This window comes from Gasterosteus aculeatus, chromosome 20 (genome assembly GCF_964276395.1).
Source record: "Gasterosteus aculeatus chromosome 20, fGasAcu3.hap1.1, whole genome shotgun sequence".
NCBI lineage: Eukaryota > Metazoa > Chordata > Actinopteri > Perciformes > Gasterosteidae > Gasterosteus > Gasterosteus aculeatus.
The window spans coordinates 14989212-15016777 of NC_135707.1; the positions used below are offsets into that span (position 1 = coordinate 14989212).

Consider the following 27566-nt stretch of genomic DNA (forward strand, 5'->3'; position numbering starts at 1 on the left):
GAATATACTTGCACAGAGATACTTTTTTAGTCCACAAAGGACATTCAGTCAACAGAGACAATTGGGAAGTCTTATTGTCACTTTTAACATGAGGAAACCAGTCACTGACCAACAAGTCTGTTTCAGAGAGACTGAAGTCTAAAAGGATATAGGAAAGTAGCTGAGGCGTCTTCCTCCCCGTCCCCCTCCTCCTACCCCTCCTCCTTCTCCTCCCGTCCCCCATCACCCTCTTCTGATCACCATGCAACCGTCATCGCTACAGGAGCTCACCTCCATCACCGCTGGAGTCGTACGCATCCCTCAAACCCCGTTCTGTCCCAACTAAAGATACTTTAAGGGGGTTTGTGCCTCGTATTTAATCAGCTCGATGGTGTTTTTTCCTAAAAATTGTTTTGCTCACCTCGCTGTGCTTTTCTCCTTCTCCGGTGTCGTTGCAGTGCTCGTGTCAGCGGAGATGTTGGCAGGTGCGTTAGTTCTGTGCATCATCCTTACGGCGTTACCAGGTAAGATAAGAACACAGGAATACAGCAGAAACTACAACTCATTTTTTATTATTAGGTAACTTAACAGCGTTTAAAAGGGTGTTATTGTGATTTAAGGGAAGGAGAGACGGACTTGCATGCCTCACAATTTACTGGTATTTGTTTTGTTCTCCTGATATGTCTTAAATATTTCACACATGCTTTTAAACGAGTAACAACAGTCGAAAAATGAATGACTGACTTTCAGGATCCATCATGCTCAAAAGGTCCTGCGGCCAGGTGCCCTTGCCTTTTACGCTCAGGTTATTTATAAGTATTGATTTGACTTTTGTGCAAGGTAGTCAGCCAGGCAGGCAGTCAGCAGCACAGGATGACACCACAGCCGCACACCAAAGCTCATTTCCTCTGCTTCAAATCCTACGCGTCACTTTCAGAGCTGCGGTTTGACAAGTCGCACTCTGAGGAACCACATTGAAGGAAAACCTTCACTTGTGAGTGGTTAGGATGTACAGCTCTTTCAGTCTTACAGTGTGCATTCCCCAAACCTTTGCAAGCTTATTTTATACGGCAGCGTCAGCATATTTTGGATGTGGATGTGACAGCCAAGCTTTAGGTGTGGATATTGTGTGAGCATTTTAGTTTCCTCCTTTTCAACTATGTGTATAAACTTGTAGCACTTGCGTTTCTTTGGGGCTGTTTGATTGGCGTGCAGGTATTCAGAGCGGGTGGAGCGTGTCATTTTCTAGGAGCGATATCTGCGTGTGGGCAGGAACAACCGTCACTCTGCCCTGCCGCTATGACTACCCATCAGGTATCGAATCCATCTATAAACCCCTGTGATTACGATTATCCTATCCTACTCATTATTAATAAAGGCATGAATGTTTCCAAGTTCAAAGCCACCGAGCTGAGCACAACAACTTAAAGCCTTCCTAGGTTTTGCTAGTCCTTTATTCTCGTGGTTTAACGTCACAGGTCACACCGTGAAGCGGGTCATGTGGTTCCGTGTGTCTGCAGAGGGTCGCAGGGAGTTCGCTCACCACACTGACCCCAACGAGGTCAGCCTGTCGTACCGCGGACGCACCCGGTAGGAGAAACAAGACCGTGACTTTTTTTGACGTGAAATATGGCACAAATGCGTGACAAATGAATTGTGGCTTCCAGCTACATTGGAGGCAGCTACTCCAGCTGCTCAGTCCAGATCCGGATCGTCGAGCTGAGCGACGCGGGCCAGTACCACTTCAGGTTTGAGACGGACCAGCCGCTGGGGAGATGGACGTCCCCGAACGCCATCGCTCTCGATGTAACAGGTAGCTTCAAACACAAAAGCTAAACTTGACCCATCCGACAGCTGCTTCTCTGAACGTGTCAACATCCATTTGGGTTTCAGACCTCCAGGTCCAGGTGCACCCGGTCAGGCCCGCCAACATGTTTGGCTTGGGAGAGACTGTGTTCGTAGGCTGCCAGGCCAGAGGATGCGCTGCTCCAGGGAGGAGCCTTGCACTGTACAGGTACAGTATGTCATACATGTCATTGTTTTACTGTCACTTATCACTGTCTGACATGATCCTCTGCTCACAGGAACGGGCTGAACCTGGGCTCCCATGAGAAATGGATGATCATCAACCGCTTTGACCAGCAGCATGCTGGCGCATACACCTGCCGACCGATCCCGCCACAGAACGTACAGTCACCAGCCCTCTCGCTGGCTCTGGGTCGTGAGTAATCTCAGTCTGGAAATGACACCGGCCATTGGCCGCTATGGGAGTTGAAATATTGAAATGAAATTTGAAATAAACTTACATTTTGCTTCTCATCTCTACCTTTCATTTTTTTCTGTCCTCTTTGTCCTTGTTTCCTACCCTCCAGACGGTCCCAGCTCCACCTCCATAGGAGTCTTCCCCGTGGCAGATGTTTCAGAGGGGGGGTCAGTCACTCTTACGTGCAGTAGTGATGCAGCGCCGCCTGTAGAGAGCTTTGCATGGTTCAAAGGTACTGGACAGCCGCACATGTTCACCATTACGCAGTATAACATGACAGGTAGGATACACGTGTGTTGGCTGGGTCTTGGACATGAGCTAACTGGTTGATGACAGAAGCACATGCTGTAACGTAAAAGCTACCCTTCACATGGACAAGGCAAAGTCTTTAAATGATGTATTGAAGCAGAGCAGCATCAAGTCTTTCCTGGACAAAATGGTTTCAAAGATTCCTCTGGGATTGCAGGACCTTTGAAGAAGAAACATTGACATTTCATCATCTAAGGATTATGCTCCTCTTGTGTATTGCTGCACTAATCTGCAGTTATTTCTCTACCTGCACTCAGACATGGAGAGTGGCAGCATCCCGGACAGTTTCAGGCCTCAGCTGCAGCTGTCCCCCCTCAGATACACAGACAGAGGAGAGTACTTCTGTGTTGCACGCAACCCACTGGGAACGGACCGCTCGAAGCCACTTCTACTCAATGTCACGTGTAAGCATGTGGGGTGTTTGCATTGCGATCACAGGCACGGCATCTTTGACCCACTTTAAATGGCTGCAAAGGTCAAAACCACATACTTAGATCACAATTAGATTTAGATTTTATATCTCAAAAAATACCTTTCATTCCACATACGTCTATGGAAAGCTGGTGTCACTTAAAGGGAACATATAGTGTTGAATACAAACATGATGAGTTTTCATGATCATGAGAGTAAAGATGCTGCTGTTTTTCTCTGCCGGTTTAGACTCTCCAAAGAACACGCGTGTGCTGCTGACTCCTCCAGCTGATATCCGAGAAGGCTTCTACGTGAACATGAGCTGTGTCAGCCAGGCCCACCCTGCTGCCGGCAGGTAGGACAAATAGCCAGGTTTATTCATTTATACCAACTAATACATGCTGACCATGTTGGTGTTTGGAGTGTTTTTTTGCCGTTTTATTCTTTGCTATCACGATTTTTGCATTTGTCATTGTCATCTTATTTTTAAACTATTTTAATTCAGACTATTTCAAGGTGTTGTGAATGAGGACTGGGGAACGTGAACAAAAGCTTTGAATGTTTAAACAGTCACCTGTGTAAAATCTAACTGAGAGTAATGTCCGAATTATTGTCGCAAAATACCCCAGTCACAGGACCATTTTCCTCATCATCATCATCGTTATCTTCACCATGCTCCCTCCTGTAGGTATGCTTGGTATCGTATCCTAGGTGACCAGGTGCTGGCTACAGGAACCTTCCAGAACCTGACGTTCCCCTCAGTGCGTGCTCACCACGCTGGTCAGTACTACTGCAAAGCATGGAACCGGATGGGATACCAAACCTCCCCAGTTGCTACACTCACTATACTCTGTAAGTAGAGGTTGGTGTGTGTGCGTGCGTGCGTGTGTGTGACATATGTGGGGGGGTTTCTGGATTTAGATAATCCTTTTACAGTGGCTACTTTATCTGTTTGTTGCAAACATTCACCTGAAGCCGCTGAGTGACAGTGAGGGAAACATTTTGTCAGATGCATTGAAAACTCTCAACCTCTACTCTTCTCTCAAAATGAACAAGAAAAAAACCTCCCCTGACCTTGTGCGTCTATGTTTGTGTTCCTCTCTCCAGACCCTCCTAAGAACACCTCAGTTCTTGCTCGTCCCTCCGGTGTGGTTGATGCTGGCCGACCTTTGACCTTGACCTGCAGCAGTCAGGCCAACCCGGCAGTGGACAACTTCACATGGCACCGCTTAGCTCTGGACGGGGGCTCTGTACAATGTTAGCATCTTAAAAATGTGGTTCCACTCAAGGTTAACATTACAGAATCATCAATAGCTCACTGCAAACTGTGGTTGTCAGTGAGGTTTGCCTCCATTGGTTTTGATCCGCCAACAACGCCCGAAACACTGAGCCGATCTTCTCCCTGTCTGTGCTCCGTGCAGCGTGGGGCAGCAGGTCCGGTCCTGTCTTCACCTTCTCCGAGGTCGGCCCTAGAGAGAGCGGACAGTACTACTGCGAGGCCAGGAATCGGATCGGAGCCCACAGCTCTCCGGTCCTAACTGTACGAGTCAGAGGTGGATAATGATTCATTTAGCAACCTTTAGCTTCTCGCTCTGTGTTTCAGCAAAACAAAAGGAAAGGTGTTTGTTATTAGTTTTAAGAGTAAGTTCTTTCATTTCAAGTCAACCTTTGGTAAAGAAATGTTCCAATGGATATATTTCAATGAGAAGTAGTGTGGTTACAGAGGTACATTCACACTACGAGGGCCTTTAGGGGCTCATCCTGGTCAAATATGTTCAGAGTGAGAGTGTTAGTAACTTTAGTAAGGGAAATAGAAGCGTTACGATTTCACTGATAAGCTTAGCAAAACAAACCCAAACCCATTTCAGTGTATCTGATTATTTATTTATGATTGTTTGGAAAGATTTCGATGCTCAAAAAGACAAGTGATGAAACCTCGCTGTCACTATCGCAGCGTGAGGACCGCGTTCCCGTCTCCATTGTGTATGGTCTCATTCTGACTGTTTGTCTATATGAGTCATGGTGAGTCATATATAGCGCTCTCGCTATGAATGGAGAGGAGGGGTGATGAGGTGTTGTGGAAAACTACTATTTGAGTCTAGACAGCTCAAAAAGTGGAGTTAGGTTTGGAAATCGGAGCTGGAAACACACGTCTCAAGTCTAGACGCCTGCAAGATGATGGTGCACAGCTCTTTCTCTGTTACGCACTTTCTCTGCCTATATTTTTGTATCTATTTCACTACTATTTTCATTACTTCTCTTTTGTGGTCATGTTGATAACCTCTGTTATCCTTCCACTGGCAGGTCGTCTAAAGGTCATTGCCTTGGCCTCAGCAGTAGGGGTGTCTGCTGGACTCATCACTCTCACAGTGGCCATTATGATCAGGTGACAGGAAGTACACTGATATTTACTCACTGTCACTCTCGTGAGTAAGTGTACTTACTTACTTATTTCCCCTGTGTCTTCGCAGTAAGAACATGCACAGAGTAGACATGGAGTCAGGAGAAGTAGCAAACAAGGTGTAGTACTTTTCAACTTGGCTTCATAACTCGGCATCTTCGTATTATTTGAACTTGTAGCCCCAAAATGTTTAGTGCTTGAACAAATTAAAGCCTCCGTTGGGATGGTTTCAATGTCATTTTTCTCTCTTGAAGACTCAAAGCAATGCTCTGACTTGCTCTCTCTTTTTGAATGTGTGTGTGTGTGTGTGTGTGTGTGTGTGTGTGTGTGTGTGTGTGTGTGTTGGCGTGTGCACGTGTGTGTGTTGTATGTGACCCCAGCATCCGCCAGTGACAGCTGACACCAGGTTCTATGAGTCAACCCAACAGACCTTTCCAGTGAAGAGGGGCAAGATGTCCGACATACCGGTGCACAACTCAATTACTGCCTTAAGGCAATGAACGATATAGTAAGAAACAAACACATTGCATCACTTTTTCATCTGCATGTGTGTGTGTGTTTGTGTGTGTTTCTGCACGCAGGAAGAGCCAGAGGACCTGAGTGACAGCGGCCACCCTGCCATTGTTCCTCTGAAGGATGCTCCACCAATCACAGAAGTGGAATCTCACAGCCCCGCCCTCAACTACATCACTGTCCACTACTCCAAGTTGTCCAGGTACACGCCGTCCTCCTCCATTCCTGTCCTCTGGACTACGTCTCTGTCTCTCTCTCTCTTTCATTAACACCATGTGTCAGCTGTTGACTATGGCAACAACCTACTGTTTCATTCTGTCGCGCATTATATTTTACAAGCACATTGGCCCTCTTGCTTCCTTCTTCATCTCCTGTCATCGCCCTCTCTCTAGTCTGCTCACACTTCCCTCCGTCTCTCCTCTCTTTCCTCTGTGCTATCCAACACCTTGCTCTCGTTTATGAGAGTGCAATAAATTTCTCATCCCAGTTTTGGACATTAAAAACGTTTTAATGGTTCTAAGTAAGATGAAGACCTGCTCTCATGATCGGAGTCGGGTGTTCCGATGGACGCACATGGTTGCTGTGTGTTTGTTGCTTTAGTGTGGACCAGGTGCAGGTCCACAACCTACCACTGGGTGCTGATAAGAAGCAGAAGGATTCCTCCAAAGTTGTTTACACTTTACTTCAGCAGCCTCGCCGCTGATGGGAGACGGCAAACCAGGTAGTACACTTTACAAACCTTACAGTTACACATGTTTCAAGTTGCGTTATTTGCTGTTATGTCTGTTTTTTCCATGAAATGGTCTTTACATCCCTTTATGCACAACACCTATGAAGGTACCATGAGAAACTCACATACAGTGGGACACAGAAGATTTTTGATTAGAAAAGCAAAGTCGTGCCCCTAAAATGAAACAAATAACCTTGAAAATAGAGACTCAGTACCACTTAACCATGAATAAATCCCAATTTCTTCCTCAGCTGAACAACAAATCAATCTTCTTCATGTGAACCTATCGCTTTACTTCCATTCAGATTGTAGGACAGGAAAAGACGGACGATGCCTTCTGCTGTCCTGAGTCGGACACGTCGTCATGGATTCTCCACCAAACCACAGGGACAACATGTGGTGCTGAGTAGACGTCCAGTGTCGCATGTCTTTCCTTTTTTTATTCTATGCATCTTTTGACTGTGTTACCTGAGATAAAAACCTATCGGCCAATTTTCTTACATCCATTTCCATAGTACAGGCAACATCTTTAATGTGACACAGAAATACAAGTAAATGTAGATTACAGTTTGAGTGCTCGTCACAACATCATTTGCATCATTTTGAGCTGTCTTGAAAGAAGATGACTATCAGTAATAAAACAAGATTGTCACCAAATCAAATGAAGCTATCTATAAAGGATATGCAAGATTTGACACACGACAATGTGCTGGTCAGCTAATTTTTAAAAAGATAACTAACAAATCTTTAGCTAATCACTATCACTGATCAAATCATAGATTGTTTCATTTCAGTAAAAGGATTTGCACTAAATGTTATACGTACTATGCAATGAAACATGGCGTTCTGACAACGAGTCAGGTTTGGTTGTTTAAAAGGCATCGCCAACAACAAATAATATTGTGGCAATAAAGATATTTTATCAAGAAGATCAGCATGCACACTCGTTTTATTCTGTGGTCAATCCACAGCACGTTACTAACTTGTCGATCAAAATAAATCAATAAATAATCTCTATGTGTGATCTTTCCTCTGCTGCTTGTTTTACCTGCGATAGTTATATGTGTTTGTGGAGTGTGGTTATGGTGGAATGAGGCACAGGTGAGCGAGCCGGGCTTTGCTCATTAGAGACGTGGTGGGTGTGGCCGCCATGGGGAACAGAAAGTACCTTTAGTGGACGGATAGAAAATGATAATGGTGAGATATGTGGAACCAGAAGAGTGTCTGGGAGGGAGGGACGGGAAACAGAGTGTGACACTTAGGAGGATAATGATGTCAAGAAGATTGAGTCTAATTATTCATTATTCATATTCTTCTTGTACAATTTTCTCTCTTTGTGTTTGGGGGGGATAATGTGCAAAAAGTTATTAAAACAAAATAGAAATGTGTTTGCCTGTTGCTGTAAAATACCGGCACATTTTACTGACAGCTGCAAATATTTTGATTGAATGTTTGGATCAAACAGACATCTTAATAGGACATGTTAAAATACTATTAATAATAAATAATAACCCGGAGGTCCTCATAGATCATCATCAGAGCATTCCAGGTAGAAAGACATGCAACGAAGAAGACTACATCCATGGAGGTATTTGCAAATCGGGCACAGTTTACTCTTCAGTATGTTATTGTCAACCACCGGTGATTTGCATCACCGGCGTGGCAGCGCGGTGCAGTAACACCACCATGTGGACGAGCACAATAGATCCGGATGGCGATGTGAGACCAGCTGTTTTTGACATATTCAGCCGCACAGAGAAAGCTCTGTTGTACTGCGACGACCTCTGCTTCCTGTTTGCCAGATTCAAAATGGGTCACCTGTCGTCTCCCACTTGCCAGCGTGTAACCAGATCTAGTGTCACAGTCTTTTTATCACCCGTGCTGTGTTTTTCAGTCTATTTTTTCACAGCAGTTCATACAGTTAGTATTATAGGGATATAAATTAATTGTGATATTATTAGACAATCACTGTGGGCAAGTTGTTATCATTTCAATACAATAACCAATGAAAAAATGTACATCTACAACATTTATTCATCTTGCACACGTCATAATATAATTTGCTACATGCATAAACTTTATTTCAGAGGAGGAACTGGTGGTGAATAGTTTGCAATTCTATGGATGCAAAACCAATCACATTATTTTGAGTCATGAGATAAAAATCAGTGACAGAAGGATTTTACATTTGTATGTATATATATACATGTTATAGGTATGTTTGCAGGGATATGCATGTGGTGTATGTTTGTTTTTGTGATTGGATATTTGTGAAGTGTATGCGTGGTATGTAGGTGTATTATGTAGTATTCTGTGTGGGTACGGGCTGAAGAGCAGTTGAAAAGGGGTGGGACATCAAATAAGTGTCATGCTTCTTCCCACTCCTTTTTTTCGAACTGTTTTTTTTTCTGTTGTGTCTTAGCTCTTTGTTGTTCTATTTTTTTTTTATAATTTGTATTTTCTTTGTGTGTACAAGTAGTAACATTTTTTTTCCCTTTTATACAAGTTCAAAAAAATAAATTCATAAATTCAAATTCAAATTAAATTCTTATGGCCATGTGCAAAATACCGATTCAGTGACGACACTATAAAAATGGTACGTCATATTTTTTGATAATGTATCTTGTTGTATATTTGTGGTTGTGCTGTTATCTTGGTTTATCTGTGTTATGTTGATCACAGATTAGGTTGAAACACACATTTGACCTAAAATCCTTTTTCTTGGTGTTTGCCTCTAATAATGTGTCAGGTGAATGTCTAGTAAAATAAAGAATCAAATATAGCAAGTAGATGCCACTAGAAAATGAACAATAAAAGTAATCAAATCTATCTAATCGAAAACATAATGCATTGCTGTAATATGTTGTTGTTTATGCTGAATATAACTGTAGGAGCAGAGAGGTTTTAGTATATAATACTATACATTGGTCATGGAAAATCATGAGTATACACAGTTTATTTGTTGTGACATCAGAATTTACAATCTGCTAATCAATATGTGCAGTGTTGAAAGAAATACTTTCTAAAGACATGATTTAGGTTGTTATCGTTAATGCACTTATAGTATTAAGATCTGTAGATCATGAAGACATCTGTAACATTCCTCAAATAAACTACACAAACAAGACATTCACTAATATTTACAAGGCGATAGCGAAATACTGATTTCAGTACAAGAATCATCATTACCACTGCATGTGGGAATTATTATTATTAATGATATGTCAGGCTACTGCATATAAAAATATCACACGAGTTACAAATAAAATGAGATTCTTACACTGTGAAAATATTGATGTGCTAAAGTCACCAGGAATATTTTAGCTACTCATTAGCAATACTCATAAATTATTGACACCTTAGATCTACTGTGCGTCTTAGTGTTGCGCAATGTAAAAGTACTAAAAGCGTTGGCGTCTGCTATGCACTGCTTGCTATGCACACTGGCAGCCGGAAGTCTGGTACCGAAGAAAGTGGCTAGTGTAACAAGATGAAAACCTCGAGAAATAGAATAAAGTCTCTTATGGAATAAATCCCTGTGTTTTCATCAAACGTTCTCAAGTCGAACCTGAGCAACCTGAGCCTCTGCAGGTCTCAATTCAACATGCTGCTGTTTAGGTCACCAGTTAGTGGTTATTTATAACCACTTAACTTAATCTCCTTATATCTTATTTATTTATTTGTATCCTAAATCCAGTATACGGATTTTAATATAAATCAATACTTTACTTCATGAGGACACTGCAAGTCAGCTTAAATAAAACGTCATGTTTCTTTAAGAGCTCTGTCGGGTATCGTTTAAGTAGTTTGGTCCTGGTGGGCTTTCGAAGGTTCAGGAAGAAGTTAATCCTAAATAAATGTTTTAAGTAAGAAGGACACCACTGGAACAGTGACAGCATTTCATCCCTCCTTCCAACTGCCCCCGTTGACAAACCTCCAGGTCTTTAGATATTGTCATCCAAGAGTTGAAAAAGTGGAAACATGGGAGCAGGAATCTCATGTCCGAGCCATTTTGTGAAGCCCCGGTGAGTTGTGATAGTTCTGGAGGGGAGGGATTTAAAGCAGAAACATTTAAAGACCAGTCTTGAAGCGTGCATTTTGTTTCCTTGATTTAGATTAAGGAATGCTTTGTGTGTGTGGTAAGGGATCTACACATAACCTGAATGCAAGTACTGGTTCTACAGTTGGTTGCGGTCGATTGACTGTACGTACTTCCTCGGGTGTGCGTTAAGAATTTAGACAAACAAAACAAAGTCCAGGTTCTCACCCTCATGGCCGTGGATATCCAGGGCAGAAACCTGGAAATCCTGGTGTAGACGCCGGGTTTCTTGGCCATGGCGCAGCCTATTCCCCAGCTCACCACCCCCAGCAGACGATACCGCTTGGTCTTGGACAGACAGTCCTCTGCCACAAAGGCGCCGCCGCTGTCTCCCTGAAACCACCGGGGATTATAGCGCTTCACACACATTACAACAGATCATTAACAGAGGTTAATCAGACAACCAGGTGTATACGCATCAGAAAAGCATAAACCTTTAGATTATGGTTAAAAACAAGCATCCGATTAAACAAAAGCGCACCCCGATGAAGTTCAGAGCGAAGCATGCAGCTCTCTTAGAAACCCCAAAGCCCGAATGCACCGGCATGTAGAAACAAAGTCACACACTGACCTGACAGGCATCCATGCCTCCTTTCTCATAACCTGCACAGAACATACTGCTGGTGATCTGATTGTCATAGTAGTCCGGAGCGTTGCAGACAGCGTCACTGATGATGGGGACGTTCGCTTCCTGGAGAATATCTGCTTGAACTCCTGAAAGTGAGAAAACAAAAACATTTAAAAACAACAATACTTTGGAGGGGGGGGTTTATCTTAAGAGGTATTGGTTGTTATCGAACCATTGAAAAATTCCTCTAACCGCTGCTGTTTGTCATGATAGCACATGTTGATACGAAGATAGAAAATAATGTCATAAAACATTAAATGTTACAGAACAGCTGTGAAATGCAGACGACTCACCATGGTATTGTACATTTCCCCAGCCGGTTACTGTTCCCATCTGTCCGTCTGTCAGTCTCTGACCGTGTGCCGGCAGGCAAATAGGCTGGATGCATTCTACACACACACACACACACACACATATGTATTAAGATGTAAGTGAATACATAGAGACACTGAAGTGTAGATCAGTTTTTTTTGTCAGCTTCTGTCTTGTTCTTCCAAACTATACTATGTGACATATTTGCCTTGTAAAGCTACAAACCACACGTTATTCTATTAACATATCAACAGCACAGAAACCGTTCACTGTACAGAGTAGAGCTGACATATTGTGGCTGTAATTGTGAAAGTCTAACACTAGATGTCAGAAGTGACCTGCTTTCAAAACTTCCTTCCTTCTAGACCCCGTTTACATAACGCAGGCAAATAACTATAATTGATCCATCTGGTTATCTCCATGTCTTTGTCATTCGGCCATATCTGTAAACACTGTCAATCAAATAGTCACACAGGTGTGTGTGTGTGTGTGTGTGTGTCTGGTGGTGCGTAGGCCGCACAGAGGCCTACCGTTGAAGGTGAGGGGCTGGGTGAGCGCCAGGACCGCGATGTCCCTGCTGTTGTCATCAATGTTGGCATCTACAAAGGGCAGGTAGCTGCTGTGGTAAACGATGGTGTTCACCTCCACCACGTTGGCGTTGACTGGTTTACTGTAGATGGAGCCCAGCTTCACGCGCCAGTTATTGACGGTGCGATATTGCCTGGCATGAAACGAAAAAGTGTGTACATGTGGAATTTGTCCGCAATGTGCTTCAAAGTCAATTAGGATTCCCGTATAAAAATGAGGCTGGATTACTACTGACGCTCTGAAGCAGTGAGCTGCTGTCACAATCCAGCGGTTTGAGATGATGGTTCCTCCGCACTGATGAACGCCGTCGTACTCCAGTCTGACCTGCCAGGGCCAACTGCCCCGCCTGGCGTTCACACCGCCAACGATGCGGTCCGCCGCGAAGCTGCGCCTGCCACAGTCTGCCGAGGAGAGGGAAGAGTTTACCCTCTGCGTGAACTGGAAGCCAATACATTTAATATCATAGACAGGACAAAATAATTGAAGTTAGATAATTAAGCAGGAGAGAAGTAGGGAACAATAAATATTCCCAACACAATCTGTGAAAGATGAGATCTGAGGTCACGTCTTACCTTGACACAACAGTGTGAGAACCTCCCTGCTCTCACAGTCACTGGACCAAAAAGAGAAGGAAAGAGTTAGCAACAACCTGACAGAGAACAAGGAAACATCCAAACCATGCAAATGAGCCTTCAGCTTTCTCTTTGTCAACCGAGTGGACAAGTGGAGGAAAAGGCAGCAGGAGCAACAGAGAGTTCAGTGTGGTAGAAGGTTAGCATGCCGTGAGACAGGTGGCGGCGCAAACAGACAGGTGTTTGTTACCATGGGAACAATGCGTCTTTGATTTTTTTGCCATAGCTGAGCTCCTGCTGTCTGACACAGAAGAACTCCCCGCCGTCTCCGCTGGCCTCTGGCACCGACGAGACGGAGTAATTCACCACACTGGAAACAGACGCGCACACCTGCGTCACGCTACGCTGAAAACGTGGACATGTCCTGGTTGATAATATCTCACCTGACGAAGCCCACTTCTTCACAGCTGATGCTAGCTAGCAGCTCATTGGCTGAGGAAGAACACACCTGGCGCCACCTCTTCTCGGCCGGGTCAAAGACTCTGAGACGTTGGTCAGCAGAATTTATCTGGACTGCAGGAAATGACACGGGGTTCATTTGTGAACAAAATAAATCTGATACTGAACGTATATAAAAATGCATAAACTGTGTTTTAACGGCAGTTAAGTTTGTGTTTGCTTTCTGCTACGGACAGACGGACAGACGGACCACTTCTCATCAGAGATCTTGTCCTCTCGTACTCACCATCATACAATCCTGTGTCTTTATCCATTGAGCAATACGTGACTACAGAAAGGATAAAAGAATAATGGCCGTCAATGAAATACATGATGGCAGATACAGAACAGTAGGATTGTTGTGGCATGTTTGTGTAAATATGTGTGTGTGTGTGTGTGTGTGTGTGTGTGTGTGTGTGTGTGTGTGTGTGTGTGTGTGTGTGTGTGTGTGTGTGTGTGTGTGTGTGTGTGTGACAGCATGCGGTCTGACCTGCGGCCCAGACGGCTGCTCCAATGGCTCCCAAGGTCATCAGTGTCACACACACCCCAATCACACGACAGGGGGTCAACACACAGGTCAGAGAGATTCCCCTGTGCCCTGCAGACACACACAACCACACGCACAAAGATACGAGTGTAGATATAATTATTTAGAGCTGCAAGTAACTGTGTTTTTTACAATGAGATTAAACAGAAAATGGTTGAAAGGAGAAAAAGACTCAGGTGATGAAAACAAAATAATAACTAATATAACAGTGAACTAACGGTATCTGTGTTGTTCTTGCTGATGAATACATGCATGACAAAGTAACACACGTCGAAGGTTGAGGCTGGTCGATTATATTTCACTCGGTCTCTGTTTTATGCTTAAGCTGCCCTACAACAAACACCAGCAAGATGACCGGTTGCAGCTCGCTGTCCTAATGTGAAGGGGCAAGCTGCACATTTCCTGGCAAAGAATGAAAAGTACAAACAGCACCCGATGAGATCAATAGTCTAAAGTCTAGCATTTCTCCACAAAGCAAGAACAAACTTTTAAACTGGGGTATATAGTGCCATGTTTGTCCCGTGTGCAGAATGTGAGCGCTCTTTTCGACAACGTTCTGCCCCTCTGATCCTCGCCTCAAATTTGTCAAGTTGACACTGATTTTTTTATTGTAGATTGGGCAACATACGTTTGACACAAACAATTATTAAATGCATTCTGGTGTGTCAGTTCAAGGGTCAGCATGCGGGCTAACCGGCATCACTCGGACACGATGGTGCTGAGCCATAAGAAATGTCAGATGTGTCGTAATGTCTTAAAAAAACAGAAGAGGAAATAGTGCTGAATAATCATCTCTTTATGAGTGCTGCCAGCTGGAGAACGTATCATCGTAACACACCTCAGCTCACCATCCCAGTGACGACCATTAACACAAGACCATCATCATCATCATCATCATCAAGGTTAGAGCAACAGTGCAGAACATAGCAGGCTGCACCTCTTGACACAGAATCATTAACAGCCAAACCAAACTGCTCAGATTAATGAATGTTTCACCGTAACTACAGGTGTAATTACATTTCCAGGAGAATGGGCCTTTTTCCCGGCAGACATTTTGACTTGTCACGTAAGGAAAAGCACAGGTGTGACAAATGACTTTGTCAAAGGCTCGCTTGCGTTCCAAGTCCCCCAATGGAGAAATATTTCCCAGTATCAGTGGTAGACGAGTCATAGCTGCCAACACACTGGTGTTAATAAGAGTAATGATTAGATAAATAACTAGATTTAAGCGGTGGCATTGAACATGCACACTTGCGCAGCGGCTTTAGTTCTTGCAAACCTAATGCAGACATGAGTGAACAAGTACATCTGTGTGTTTCAGACCCTGACGGTTGTAAAATGTGAGAAGTATATGTAATTCGATTTGCATTCATAAAGACTTTAGTCCGCTTCAGTAACAGCTGAGAGAAAAATAAATGCTTTGATTAAAAAATGAGGCCTATCAAACATCAAAGTCCCTTTAACATGTTTAGAGCTGCAGGACAATTTTCAAGGACACCACTCACATCAGTTGGTGAGGAGACATTTTTCATTTTCTTCTTTAGACATTAAATCACCCGTGAACAACTCAAGAATGACCAGGAACAAGAGTTGTACAGAACCACCTACACTGTTTCTAAGCTCCTCCTCTCTCTCTGTACCTGCCCCCCACCTCAGGTTACCCCTTCAAGCATCCAATCAGCATAATAATTATGGCATTTGTTCCTTGTGATTGATTGACTTCAACGGCACTGGAGCCCCCCCCCCCCGCCTTGTTTTCCAAACAGTTTTCTTCTCTCTTTGCGGATCTCTTTTCCCTAACGCAGAGCTCTTCTCCATCAAACAGCAGTACGGAACAAACACTCTATTGTGAGCTTCTACCGGAGACCACCTCCCCCTGAGTGTGGGTGTGCATTTGTGAGTCAGGAATTTTCAGTACCTGCAATCACTGACTGAGTATGTGATGGCAAGTAGCATGCAGTAGTAAACATGGTATTTGTATGTTGCATATCTTTTGTAGAACTGTTTTCAAAAGGTCAGAGTTCTCCACAGCGAGAGAAAGCTGTATTTTCACAGGATAGTTCACTTTGGGCGCTGTATGTGATTATAAATGGGTTATCAACATCAACTCACAATTCCACTTACTATGTGTGAAGCCTGTGTATAATTTTAACTTTTCTCTACATGATACTGTTGAACATATATCCAATATTTTTTTTCAAGCTTTAACAACAAACTTACTAAAGTGAAATGCTGCACATCATGTTTCACAAAGCAGTGAGTCTTTTGGGCCAGATAGTCTGCTGCCGCGGTGAGTTTCCTCAAACGAAGAAAAAGCTGCCGCGAAGTTGAGAATGAATCATCGCATCTGTTTGTGACCCGTCCACACCCTACAGATTGCTTTTGGGTTTTTTTATGTCTCTCCTCATCCATGAGTCACATGACCAGCCATGGGAAAGGTTCACTGTGGTTACTCAGTCAAAGCCTGGGAGTCACACCCTTCATCCTGCACGCGTTACACCCACCCACAGTAGCACCACACTGAAAGGAAGCAGCTGTGTACCAGGCTACATTCATTCTACTCTGTGGAACTCTGTTTCCCTCTGTATCACACACTTTGCTCCGTTGTCATGGAGATGGACGTCACATGCAAGTTCTGCGGGCGGTTGTAGATTTATCAAAATCTATTTCATGACTTTAAGGATGCCATTTCATTGTTGACCATGAAAGTAGTAGTTTTACAAAATAATCCAAACTCAAGGTCCGTGCACTAGCTTTTTACATACCACGCCTCTCTGCCTCTCTGCAGAGTCTCTGCTGAATTGTCCACTGACATTTAGATTTAAGGGAACACATTCCAATAGTGTTGAATCCAGTATAACAGATAGTTTTGTCCATCAAAAACAGTCTAAACTGTCAACTAAAGTCAACATTCAGTCCAATTTCAACAAAGACATGGTTTTAAAGAGTTTTAAAAATGATTATTGAAGAATACTGTTCTGAATATACTTAGTTGAGCATAGGCATTGTGGTAGACTACAGGCAGATGTGAGGGGGTTGGTGTTGGAAGGGAGGTATATTGCGGCCAGATGGCTCCACCCCCGAGCCGTGTAGAGACTTCTGGGCCTAACAAGAGGGTGAAAGCAATTATCTAATGAAGGGGAGCATAAGAACGGAAACAAACCACTGAACAGGAGAGAAGGAGAGAGCGGGGAGAGAGGACTCAGGGAGCATGGTAACCCTGATCCGACCTGACTTTGCCCAGTCCTCACCCCTGACAACCACCGTGGCAATTACCTGCATACATGGTGAGACAAAGGACTACCCGACCACTCTGTTACACCTACAGACCACAAAGGGACAGAATACGGGGCCAGTGGGAGCTGTCCCGAATCTGCCCGTCCCTGTGCTCATTGGGAGGGATTGCCCGATGTTCCGTCAACTGTGGGCCAGTAAGTCCGGGGAAACAGCAAAACGAGGATATCCGAACAGAGGAAGCCGGCGAGGTGATACCGACCCCAGAAAGTCCAAGGCCCAAATGTGTGGATTCCAGGAAGTGGACCACCCAGAGTCAACAGAACCCCCCTCGGAGGGGGACTTAGCCGAAGCAAGGCAGGAGGAAGTGGATGCGAGTCTGGAAGACATGTTTCCAATGAACCATGAGGTGGAGCCTGCCTCTCTAGCAGTTCGGTTGGCACGGCCCAATTAGAAGACCCCAACCTGGCCCATGCTCTCCAGCAAGTTACGGTAGTGGATGGAAAACCAATTGAGGGGGTAAGTCATATCATCTACCCCCACTTCTCAATCAAGAATAAATTGTTGTATCAGATTGTCAAGAAGAATAATGAATGTATTGAGTTGTTATTGGTGCCCCGCCCCTTTGTAAAACATGTCCTGCAGTTGGCACACTCTCACCTTCTTGGGGCTCATCTAGGGGTAGAGAAGACCCTCAAACGGATCAAAAGTTGATTTTACTGGCCGGGGGTGAAGAGAGCAGTGGAGGAGTATTGCCGCAGTTGCCCGCAGTTTCAGCTAGTTGCACCCAAAGCACACTTTCGCAGTCCTCTGGTTCCACTACCAATTATTTCAGGCCCTTTCAGCAGGATTGCCATGGACCTGGTGGGGCCTTTACCGAGGAGCAACAGAGGGCACCACTATATCCTGGTGATTCTGGACTATGCCACCAGGTACCCGGAGGCCATCCCCCTGCGCACCATGGCTACCAAGGGAATTGCACGTGAATTGGTTACGCTTTTCTCCCAAGTGGGTATCCCTGATGAAATCCTAACTGACCAGGGAACCCAGTTCATGTCTCCAATCATAAAGGATCTCTGCAAACTAATGAAAATAACCCAGTTCCTCAGTATATCACCTCCAGACCGACGGTTTAGTTGAGCGATTCAACCGGACGCTAAAGCAGATGCTCAAGAAGGTGATGGAGGCGGACGGAAGGAATTGGGACCAGCTACTACCATACCTTATGTTCTCGATCCGGGAAGTGCCCCAAGCTTCCACAGGGTTCTCCCCCTTTGAACTCTTTTATGGGAGGCGACCCAGAGGGCTGCTGGACGTGGCAAAGGCCTGGGAACAGCAGTCATCACCCCATTGAACCTGCCAGGAGACAAGGTGTTTGTACTGGTCCCCACCTCCGAATGCAAGTTCCTGGTTAGATGGCACGAACCATATGACGTTCTTGAGAAAGTGGGTGAGGTTAACTATAAGGTCAGACAGCCGGAACGTAGATGTCCCACCCAAATCTACCACGTTAATTTGTTAAAAAAATGGAATGCACGTGATGTACTCTGTTCTATCGCCCCAAAGAAGGCTCCAGCAGAGACCAAACCAGCGGCAGTGGCAATGGGAGATCAGCTGAGCCCAGCCCAGAGGCAAGAGCTGACTGAGTTGGTGGACTAACAGAGAACCCCAGAAAATACCGGCTCGGGCTGCAAGAAGCTGAGTACCTCGGATACACAATTTAGAGGGGGTGTGTCAAACCCCAAGTAAAGAAAGTTGAAGCAATCTGGGATTGGCCCCGGCCCCGTACGAAAAAGCAGGTATGCACATTTGTGGGGTTGACTAGCTACTATCAGAGATTCATCCCTCACTTTTCCGCCCTAGCCAGCCCTCTGACAGATTTGACCAGGAGCCGCCTGCCCAACCAGGTGACGTGGACCGAGGAGACGGAGAAAGCCTTCCACGACCTGAAGGGAGCGCTGTGTTCGAGACCCGTACTGGTGACCCCGGACTTCTCCAAACCACTGGTGGTACAGACGGATGCATCCGAAACTGGGGTTGGTGCGGTCTAATCACAGCTACAAGAAGGTGAGGAACATCCAGTCTCGTACATTAGCCGGAAGCTTTTGCCACGAGAACAAAAATACTCCATCGTTGAGAAGGAATGTCTTGCAATCAAGTGGGCCCTGGAGAAGCTGAAATACTACCTGCTGGGACGACACTTCACCCTCGTAACAGACCATGCCGCGTTGGTTTGGATGTCACAGAATAAGGACAGTAACGCTCGGGTCACTCGCTGGTTCCTGTCTTTACAGCCCTTTGCTTTTTCTGTCACCCATAGGTCAGGGGCTGCTCATGGTAATGCAGACGCCCTCTCCCGTCGGGATGCCCTAGGGAGCTGGGCCGCCCTTCCCTCCCGGTCGGAGCTGAAGGGGGGAGAAGGCGAAGACGACGACGAAGGCGACGATGACGACGGAGCGAGGGGTGATATGGCGTGTAGCGTCTCCTCTTACACACTCAATTAATGACCAATAAACTGTGTTCCACTGCTCCCTGTGACTGGCTTGAGTCCTTGAACCCGTGACGTGGAAGTCCCCACCCATGGGCTTGCCACAGTATGCTTATAGCAGTAATAAAAAACAATACAATAAACAGAAGAAAACCTCTCTGACGCACACACAGTAGAAGCTGAAACTCATGTTTGCAGTGGTTGTTGTGACAGAACAGTAAAAATAAACACAATCATACTGCGCAGGAAATACTAGTCTGATTATGGCTGTAAGTATGAATGTATGGCAATGTGCATGGTGCCGTTTCTGTACTTGTTCACACATGTAAACCGAATGCATGTCATGTTGAAGCTAAACACAGCTTGTCTCTATAAGTAGATAATGTTCTACTGAAGCACAGACACAAAATAGACCACACACCATGTGTGCCCCTCCTTGGCGGGACCTTATTTTCCCTTGTAATTACGCACACATGAAAAACACAGCCTGACTCATTGCATATGGGTGGGTTCCCTTCAGTTTGGCAACAGAGACTACAAATCCAAAGCTGAACTTTGTAAAGACACAGAAAGTAAGTTGCAGCGCAACAAGAAGACCTGCTGATGAGAACGAAAGAAGATTTGGAGATGTTGTCAGACTTCACTTAATGGGAGGCTACTGGCTTCATTGTACCTGCAATGTACGGTAGGTGTGCTTTGGTCTACCAGGGCTGTGGGGTGTAAACATATAAAAGGGGAGTTTACAGTCTACAGATATATTTAGCGCATAGTTCAGACTTACAGAAGCGCTTTCTAGCAGCAGTCAAATATAGGAACTATTATCTGTACCGCCATAACAGCATTGTCTTGTTAGTAGTAAATTCACGAGGAGCCACAAAGCTACTGCATTACAGCAGGTAGCAGGATTGCTGTGAAGTGTCTGGTTTCCATTAAAATGATGCTGATGGGAGTGTGTTTGACCGCATCAGGTAGGAGAGCTTCATCGAGACTTACAGTGAGCTGTTTGTTCGTGACTGCTAGGATAGATTGGTCACTACTGTAAATATAATACGCCAAAGTGTCATTTGGACACATTTCCGTTTGGGTTATGATTTATAGAAATCAGATCAGAAGAAAAAATATAAGTAATCAAAGTTTATGTATTTAAAGCTGGAAGAGAAACTTCCAAAATAAACCCAGTGAACATCAGAGAGACAACCAGTCAGCTTTGAACAAACAGTTAATGGTTAACTGTTGTCTGATCCCAAATACAGAAAACAAGCAGCATGCGCTGCAGCAAGACCAGCTCAGCATTTTAATCTGTGCGTGTGCGTGTGTGTGTGTGTGTGTGTGTGTGTGTGTGTGTGTGTGTGTGTGTGTGTGAATGATGGCACGGTCAACCGTGTATGTAACATGTGCACTCACCCATCTTCCCCTCCGCCACAACTTTCTCTGCATACATCTGAATACAATAGGAAGCCGAGGGCAACAATAGACAACAATCTGTCGCCGTCCTTCCGTCCTTCCTTCCTTCCTTCCTTCCTTGCTTCTTTCCTTGACTCCTGAGTGCAGGTGGTGTAAGGCTTTCCCAGTCCCCCTTGCCTGGTAATATAATATTGAGGGTTTTAAGTGACAAAAAAACATCATATTTTAGGAACATTTACCAAAACATAGATAGTTAAACCAAGTGAAATTCAATTTGATTAGATTTTTTAAAGATTATCTACAATATACGACAAGAATGAAACTGTTTGGCCTTGAACTAGAACACCCACCCACAAACAAACACAAACACACATAATAACATATGTAACTTATGATTTCTATGATGGAAATTGAAAAAAATGTAAAAAATCCATTTCAGACATTATTTTTTTGTTGACTGAGCTGCTTTTTCCTAAAATCTGTGTGGTGAACAAGCTAGTTATTATAAACGTCTGTTGTCTTTATTAACCAAAGGTTAAACACGTGATATAAGACCACTGGGAGCAAATGATTAAAGTTCCAAAGTTTATGGAAAAGTAAACTCGCCATTACCAAATTTTCACAGGCAAAAAGCATGATGTGCTAAACGTAAAAGTGGTTCAACAGCTATAATAGATGCAACAATATTCAGCTCAATAAACTAATGTTGACAACTATAAAATTATACTATAAACTATTAAAAAAAACAATTATATTAAAAACGTGTGAGAGCTAACGTTCCTACCTGCTGGTTGCTATTAATAAGAAAATACTGCACAGCCCGGTCACTATAAGCATTTAGTTTTAGCACAAAGGGCTGAAACGTGACTCACCTGTATTTTCTCGCTGCAGGTGCGTTACTGGCCTCCGCTAGTAACAAATTATCTCCTTCTTTTCAGCTTCGAAAAATCGAAAAAACAAAACATTATATTCTGCCTCAAAAATATGCGACCAGGGTGTTGTTCACCGTTGAAACGGCAGCTCAGATAAATCCCCGTTTGCAGTAAATCCTTCGTGCCTTCTTCGCAGGTTACTGACCTCGAACAACGACACAAGAGGAGGAAAAAGAAAGAAGAAGCCACGTTTTAGCGACCGCTTCTATCAACCGAAACCACCGACGCCCGCTTCCAACAGGGAAGAGGGAAACATTTGGAAGACTGAATAGAAAAGACAGACCGAGACGAAGTTAGTGAAAGTCTATCCCGACTTGTTGGCTCTGAGTGGTCGTCTGTGCGCGCGCCGCTGCGCACACGAGGGGGGCGCGAGTGACGTCACCTGGTCGCTTCTGGGGGGGACAGACAGGGGACTAGAGACCTGCTGCAGACATGCTGCAGGTGAACACACGGTGCTACACAGTAATAACACACAATTTCACAGAGAGTTGATCGGTCAGTGATTTAGAGATGTTGGCTGTTTTCATAGAGGGATTACTGGGAGCTAATGTCAATGAAGCCTCATGTCTCTGCAGGGCCGGTGGACACCGTGTCCCCTAGACAACATCTACACACACGTTCCTTCACGGTGAGCTCCCCTGGTTGACATAAAAGCCAAGTCACAGTTCCTCATTGGTAAAGAAAATAAAAGGGAAGTTGGACAGTCTGACCAAAACCGTCTTTGCTCGGGAGGAAGAGAAGTTGTCACATCACTGAGCGAACTGAAAAGTAGAGGAGAGACGGTGGATTGACGGAGTCACAGAGGGAGGCGAGAAAAGACAAAGGAACCCCAAAAAGGCCGAGCAGGCGACTGAGGGAGGAAGGTGAGGAGTTCACAGGAAGACAAGAAGATGGGTGGACGGGAAGCACAGCGCTGGTGCTGGCTGCTGGTCACGCTCTCCCTCAAAGGTAATGTGACAACATTTAACTGAAAGTGTCGAGTTAGACGGCTCATTCTTACAGTGACATTAAGGTGCCATTAAAGGCTGATTTGAGGTCACAACAGATTGGAGGATTATGTCAGTGGCATTTGTGAAAGACCTTCCCCGTCTGCTGAAGTTACAACAACAACAACCAGACTACAAATTTCAATAAATGAATATCAAATTGTGTTGTTTTCTTCCAATAAGTAGAGACCAAGTCCTTCTGAGCAGACCGTTCTCATTTTGCTTTAAGTATGTGTAGATGTTCAGAACTACAATGTTGGATTATGTCATTTAATACTGAAAATAAATCATATGTAAAATATTTTCCCTCGTAACCTTTAAAACGAGCTAACTAGTTGAATTCATTTTACATCGCTGTAATGTAACTTGGTGGTTATTAAATATTTTTACCTATTTTTATTATTTGCTCATTAGGTATTCTTGCAGCTGATTGGTCAGTTCATCTCCCCCACAGTCCGATCTGTGCTGTGATTGGTTCCTCTGTGGTTCTCCCTTGTTCCTATGACTACCCCCAACCTTCGAATGAAACCGAAGAGGGACGGCTCTCGACTCGGGTAATTCCATGAAGAAGACATCGTTCGCCGCTGTTATTTCATTAACCAGACGACTGACTACAAGATTTCAAATCTGTATCAGAAAGGAACATGCAGTGACAGGCAGATGATTAAAAAACAATTCAAAGCTTTCAATAAGTGCTTTGAAACCCTGGAGCCAAGGTTACAAAACGTCCTCTTCAGCAGATGTGTCCATTTGTTTATCAGGATGGAGGAGGAGGAGAAGAAGGACAAAAGTACAAAGTTTTGTCTGAGATGTGGTGTCTCGAAAGCAGTCGCTGTATAACACCGAGGTATTGGCGGACACGCACTGAAACACATATTCTTTTCATCATTTTAGACAAAGCACTCATAGCACAAGGAAAGAAAGTCATAAGCCTGTCCCTCTCAGATACGTCTTCCACAGCGCCGGCATCTCCCCAGATCCATCCTACCAGAATAGGGTGGAGTACCTGGGACACCCAGGGACAAAAAACTGCTCCCTGAGGATCTCCGATCTGAGACCGTCGGACAGCGGAGCATACGTGTTTTACCTCATCATCAGCCACCCGACACAGAAGATGCCGGAGCAGAGCGGCGTACAGCTCCTGGTGGCAGGTGGGAATATGTTGTTCACCACTGACCATGATTAGCATGATGACAGTCATCACATCTCATGACTAGAATCTCTTCAAAAAAGAAGCAATAGGGGCCGTTAGGAATTTTGTCTTGATTTTAACCCATATCTGACTTTCAAAGTCAGAAAAGAAAAAGCGGCAGTTCATGAGTACTTTTGTTTGTCCTTCTTAAATGTTCTGACTGTATTTGTAAATGTTTGTTTCTCACTAGCACACCGCCTCGCTGAGGCCTCACAGCCTGACAGCTGTTTGTGTTCAATTCCTGAACCATTGAATAACATACCGACCGAATTCAAGTGAACCACTTCCTTTATGTGACTCTGTTTGACACTGAGCTATTTATAAGAAGAAGAATCAAGAATCAAAAGGCCCCTCACCTTCTGTAGCCCAGTCACACAGTCTGTTGGAAAGCAATTTCATTTTCGGTGTGTAGAAGAAACGAATATCAACTAAAAAAGAAAACTAAAACTAATGGTCACAAATGGATAGACTTTCTGTAACAGCCCTGAAGGGGACATCTTTTGCAAAGACAGCAAAACCATTGTTTTCATGTATTTATTTTGTCCTGCTTGAAATACAAACATACAAATACATACCATCCAATCAAATGGTGATTGGATTACTCCTTGAACATGTAAAGTGAGTACCACGTATGCACTTTTCCCCATCGCTGTTTTCTCCAGACAACTCCAGCGCCATCGCAGTGTCCGCGAGCCCCTCCGGTGACATCACGGAGGGCGGGGCTTTGCGTCTGGCCTGCTGCAGCCCTGCGGCCGGTCCGCAGGCAATATTCAGATGGCACAAGAGCACAAGCACCAGCCCGCCGCGCACGGGACGGGTGTGGAGCATCGGCGAGGTCACATCTGATGACTCTGGCAGCTACTACTGTCAAATACACACTGCAGATAAAGTGCAGACCTCCAAAAAGCTGCACATTGATGTGGAGTGTGAGTATCCTGATTTAGTATTTTGTGCTTCTGAAGGAACACATAGGTAACTGACCGTTTGTCTCTTTCATGTCTAGATTCCCCACGAAACACACACATCTCAGTGTCCCAGACACCGGCCGGCCTTTCCCTGACTCTGACCTGCAGCAGCGACGCTAACCCGCCTGTCCGCACGTACGCCTGGTACCAGGGGGCAGCGTGTCTCCCTGCAGCGGACAGAAGCCTTCATCAAGCAAAGCGATCCAGGGCTCAGAGCACCGGAGCAGGCCTGACTCTCAGCAGTACCAACATCACCCTTCAGCATTATGCGCAGCACTGCTGCGTGGCACGCAACACACACGGGTCGCAGGCCGACAGCATAACGCTGCCGGGTAGCACAGGTAGGTCAACGGCCAACACGCCGTTCGAACAATCAACGTTTTTTTGCAGTTTTCAGTGGCGACCATGTTTGTTCCCCCTCAATCCTGCAGAAAATGGTTCCAGACTCACACCTGAGTAGCTGTGACAGATGTGACACCTGTTGTTATTATGTAAAAAAAAATTGCTTCAATTGCTTTCCTTTGTTTAAATTGGGAAATATTGGGTTTTGTTCAAAAATGTTCATAAAAGTAAAGAGCAGGAGATCGAGCGAGCAGTCCTGTAAGTAATGGCTCACCTCTTCTGCTCCACCTAACCAACTTACTTATCTCTTCTCTACCTTCAAGATACAACAGAAAATGAATTACTCCGCCCCCCCAGTATTTATATATTTGACATGACAAGACGTTGTCTGCCGTGAAGCACAGCATTGTGAAATACCACGTTGTGCACACTGATGGTGCAACTTCCATCTATTCACATGCACATTGCATCAAAGACGGCCTGAGGACGTTCTTTGAGGCTCTATCCCATTTCTGTCCACTGCAGGGACGACCCTATCTGACTCTTCAGTAGGCAGGCATGTATTTATCGGCGTGACCGTCGCTGTTCTGCTGGCTGTTGTCGCCATAGTGGCCTTTCTCTTGACCCGGTGAGTTCTTTGCTTTTATCATATTTCCATCAGCCTTTTGGCAATGGGAGCCTTTAGAGATACCAGATTGGTTGGTTGATAATAAAGAGAAAATAATGTCAAATACAAGAAAATAAGGGCAGCTCTTATATTATCATGTGTGTGTGGTTAAAAATATCCGGTGTTACATACATGAAGTGATACTGAAACCTCCTGGTGCTTCAAACATAACACTTTCTATTCATGTGTTTGTTGCAATAACGAGATGTGATTATGAGGTGTCACTAAATGTGTGAGGTCATGTCCACAGTGCACTCTGCATATTAGCCAACGATCTTCAGTTAATAAACTGTTGTTTTTCAAGACAAACATACTAGGATCAAAATAACTTGACAATGTAAATGTCACTGTTTTTTGATCAAGTCTTTGTCCTTTCAGGAGACAGAAGTCCTCCAGACACCAGTCGTATGTCCTCACCGAGACAACTGCTTCAGGACCTTGAGGACTCGTCCAGCACAAATCACAAAGCAAAGTGCAAACTCACTTCAACCATCACAAGACTCGTCCTCACCTGACTGTCAGGCCAGTGGGGCCGATCCTGAAATCCTCACTTCCTCAATTTCAATGTTATGAGCTTAACGAGGTTTATTTGAAAACCCAACAGAAATGAAGAAATAGCCTGAATATCTGTATATATTTGTTCCATTTGTTTAAGTGTGATTGTGCTTCGAGACAGAAAAGTCTATTGTCAAGAGACAAATGACGTATTATCTCAAAGATAACAGACTCAGAATCCCCAGTTCTCAGTCGGTTGAACTTTCGCAGGAACAGAGGAGATGTGACTTTGAATGCCTCCTTTATGGTTGGATACATATGGCGACTACAAATGTGCTGATAACAATTTCAGAATGACGCCACAGAGAGCACGCAGTTCTCTCAAAGCGATGTCAAGGAGCAGCCTGTGCTGGAAGCCTGTCGGTCGAGATGATGAGAATGAACGTGATGACGGAAAAACACAGCGATAATGATCCAATTAGAAGCTGTTTGCAGTTACTACGGGGACTCGTCTCCGAGGTTTTGAGTAAACTCTTTAGCGTGATAAGGCCCTAAAAGATAATGAGCAGAGCCTGAGGATGAAAACCAGAAGGACAGTGACTATAACATCCGTTGATAAAAGATTCTTGGACGTCAACTCCTCACCCAGGGTCCTCGTCTATTTTTAGAATGTTATGTGTGATTTATAATATTGAAGTCAGGGAAGTGGTGCACACATGCTAATAGACTTAACAAGAAAGTGCTTATTTTTTCTAGTATTTAATGAGACCATTTTACATAAAGTTCGTTCGCCTCACTCACGTTTCTTTACATATATTTAATGATTGCATGAGAAAGAGAAGGTCTACACATTGTAATGTGTAAATGAGGTTCTCATTTTAAAGCTGTTTTAAGTATGTGTCACCATTTGTTCTGTATGCATTTTGAGATGTAGTTGGGACATTGAAGCAGTTTACCAAAACATGATGCAAATAAATATGTTAAACTCAAGGTGGCAGCAGATCTTGATTC

The 27566-nt window shown here is 44.4% G+C and overlaps 3 protein-coding genes across 6 annotated transcripts; 2 read left to right on the plus strand and 1 right to left on the minus strand.

Annotated features, from left to right (window-relative positions):
• The first annotated feature begins 241 nt into the window (after positions 1-241).
• LOC120809963 (B-cell receptor CD22) lies at positions 242-10146 on the plus strand. The gene is made up of 19 exons (XM_040164130.2): positions 242-340; positions 438-503; positions 1195-1293; positions 1458-1569; positions 1647-1792; positions 1873-1993; positions 2064-2200; positions 2352-2474; positions 2809-2955; positions 3212-3317; positions 3651-3814; positions 4070-4219; positions 4384-4515; positions 5267-5348; positions 5434-5482; positions 5744-5830; positions 5945-6078; positions 6477-6597; positions 6912-10146. Exons 2-18 carry the CDS (start codon positions 455-457, stop codon positions 6577-6579), a joined length of 1941 nt encoding a protein of 646 aa, XP_040020064.2. The 5' UTR covers positions 242-340; positions 438-454; the 3' UTR covers positions 6580-6597; positions 6912-10146.
• On the minus strand, positions 9545-22245 carry hpn (hepsin). 2 transcript variants are annotated; one of them, XM_040166045.2, is made up of 13 exons: positions 21849-22245; positions 20977-21153; positions 13794-13901; positions 13551-13592; positions 13249-13378; positions 13056-13175; positions 12806-12846; positions 12469-12634; positions 12176-12366; positions 11627-11722; positions 11277-11419; positions 10874-11038; positions 9545-10647 (listed from the first exon to the last, which is right to left on the minus strand). In XM_040166045.2, exons 2-13 carry the CDS (start codon positions 21011-21013, stop codon positions 10603-10605), a joined length of 1284 nt encoding a protein of 427 aa, XP_040021979.2. In that variant the 5' UTR covers positions 21014-21153; positions 21849-22245; the 3' UTR covers positions 9545-10602. The 2 variants fall into 2 exon arrangements, with proteins under 2 accessions (XP_040021979.2, XP_077951465.1); XM_078095339.1 differs by having other exon boundaries at positions 12176-12634.
• On the plus strand, positions 20176-27545 carry LOC120810982 (limbic system-associated membrane protein). Of its 3 annotated transcripts, XM_078095340.1 has the most exons (10): positions 20176-20257; positions 22045-22349; positions 22484-22856; positions 23309-23448; positions 23656-23741; positions 23840-24045; positions 24749-25012; positions 25090-25392; positions 25919-26021; positions 26439-27545. In XM_078095340.1, the coding sequence occupies exons 3-10, from the start codon at positions 22799-22801 to the stop codon at positions 26500-26502; spliced, it is 1224 nt and encodes a 407-aa protein (XP_077951466.1). In that variant the 5' UTR covers positions 20176-20257; positions 22045-22349; positions 22484-22798; the 3' UTR covers positions 26503-27545. The 3 variants fall into 3 exon arrangements, with proteins under 3 accessions (XP_077951466.1, XP_040021978.2, XP_077951467.1); XM_040166044.2 differs by lacking the exons at positions 20176-20257; positions 22045-22349 and having other exon boundaries at positions 22482-22856; XM_078095341.1 differs by lacking the exons at positions 20176-20257; positions 22045-22349 and having other exon boundaries at positions 22482-22856; positions 23855-24045.
• Positions 27546-27566: the final 21 nt, after the last annotated feature.

What these genes read in the sequence shown, in the direction of transcription:
- LOC120809963 (XM_040164130.2), top strand. Translation starts at nt 455, where the DNA reads ATGTTGGCAGGTGCGTTAGTTCTGTGCATCATCCTTACGGCGTTACCA. An exon ending in CATCGCTCTCGATGTAACAG is followed by an intron (nt 1,793 to 1,872) that starts GTAGCTTCAAAC and finishes TTTGGGTTTCAG; the next exon opens with ACCTCCAGGTCCAGGTGCAC. An exon ending in TGCTACACTCACTATACTCT is followed by an intron (nt 3,815 to 4,069) that starts GTAAGTAGAGGT and finishes TCCTCTCTCCAG; the next exon opens with ACCCTCCTAAGAACACCTCA.
- hpn (XM_078095339.1), bottom strand. Translation starts at nt 21,013, where the DNA reads ATGTATGCAGAGAAAGTTGTGGCGGAGGGGAAGATGG. An exon ending in TGTGGCGGAGGGGAAGATGG is followed by an intron (nt 13,902 to 20,976) that starts GTGAGTGCACAT and finishes GTGTGTCTGCAG; the next exon opens with GGCACAGGGGAATCTCTCTG. An exon ending in AGACACAGGATTGTATGATG is followed by an intron (nt 13,379 to 13,550) that starts GTGAGTACGAGA and finishes CATTTCCTGCAG; the next exon opens with TCCAGATAAATTCTGCTGAC.
- LOC120810982 (XM_078095340.1), top strand. Translation starts at nt 22,799, where the DNA reads ATGGGTGGACGGGAAGCACAGCGCTGGTGCTGGCTGCTGGTCACGCTC. An exon ending in AGGGACGGCTCTCGACTCGG is followed by an intron (nt 23,449 to 23,655) that starts GTAATTCCATGA and finishes TTTGTTTATCAG; the next exon opens with GATGGAGGAGGAGGAGAAGA. An exon ending in AGTCGCTGTATAACACCGAG is followed by an intron (nt 23,742 to 23,839) that starts GTATTGGCGGAC and finishes TGTCCCTCTCAG; the next exon opens with ATACGTCTTCCACAGCGCCG.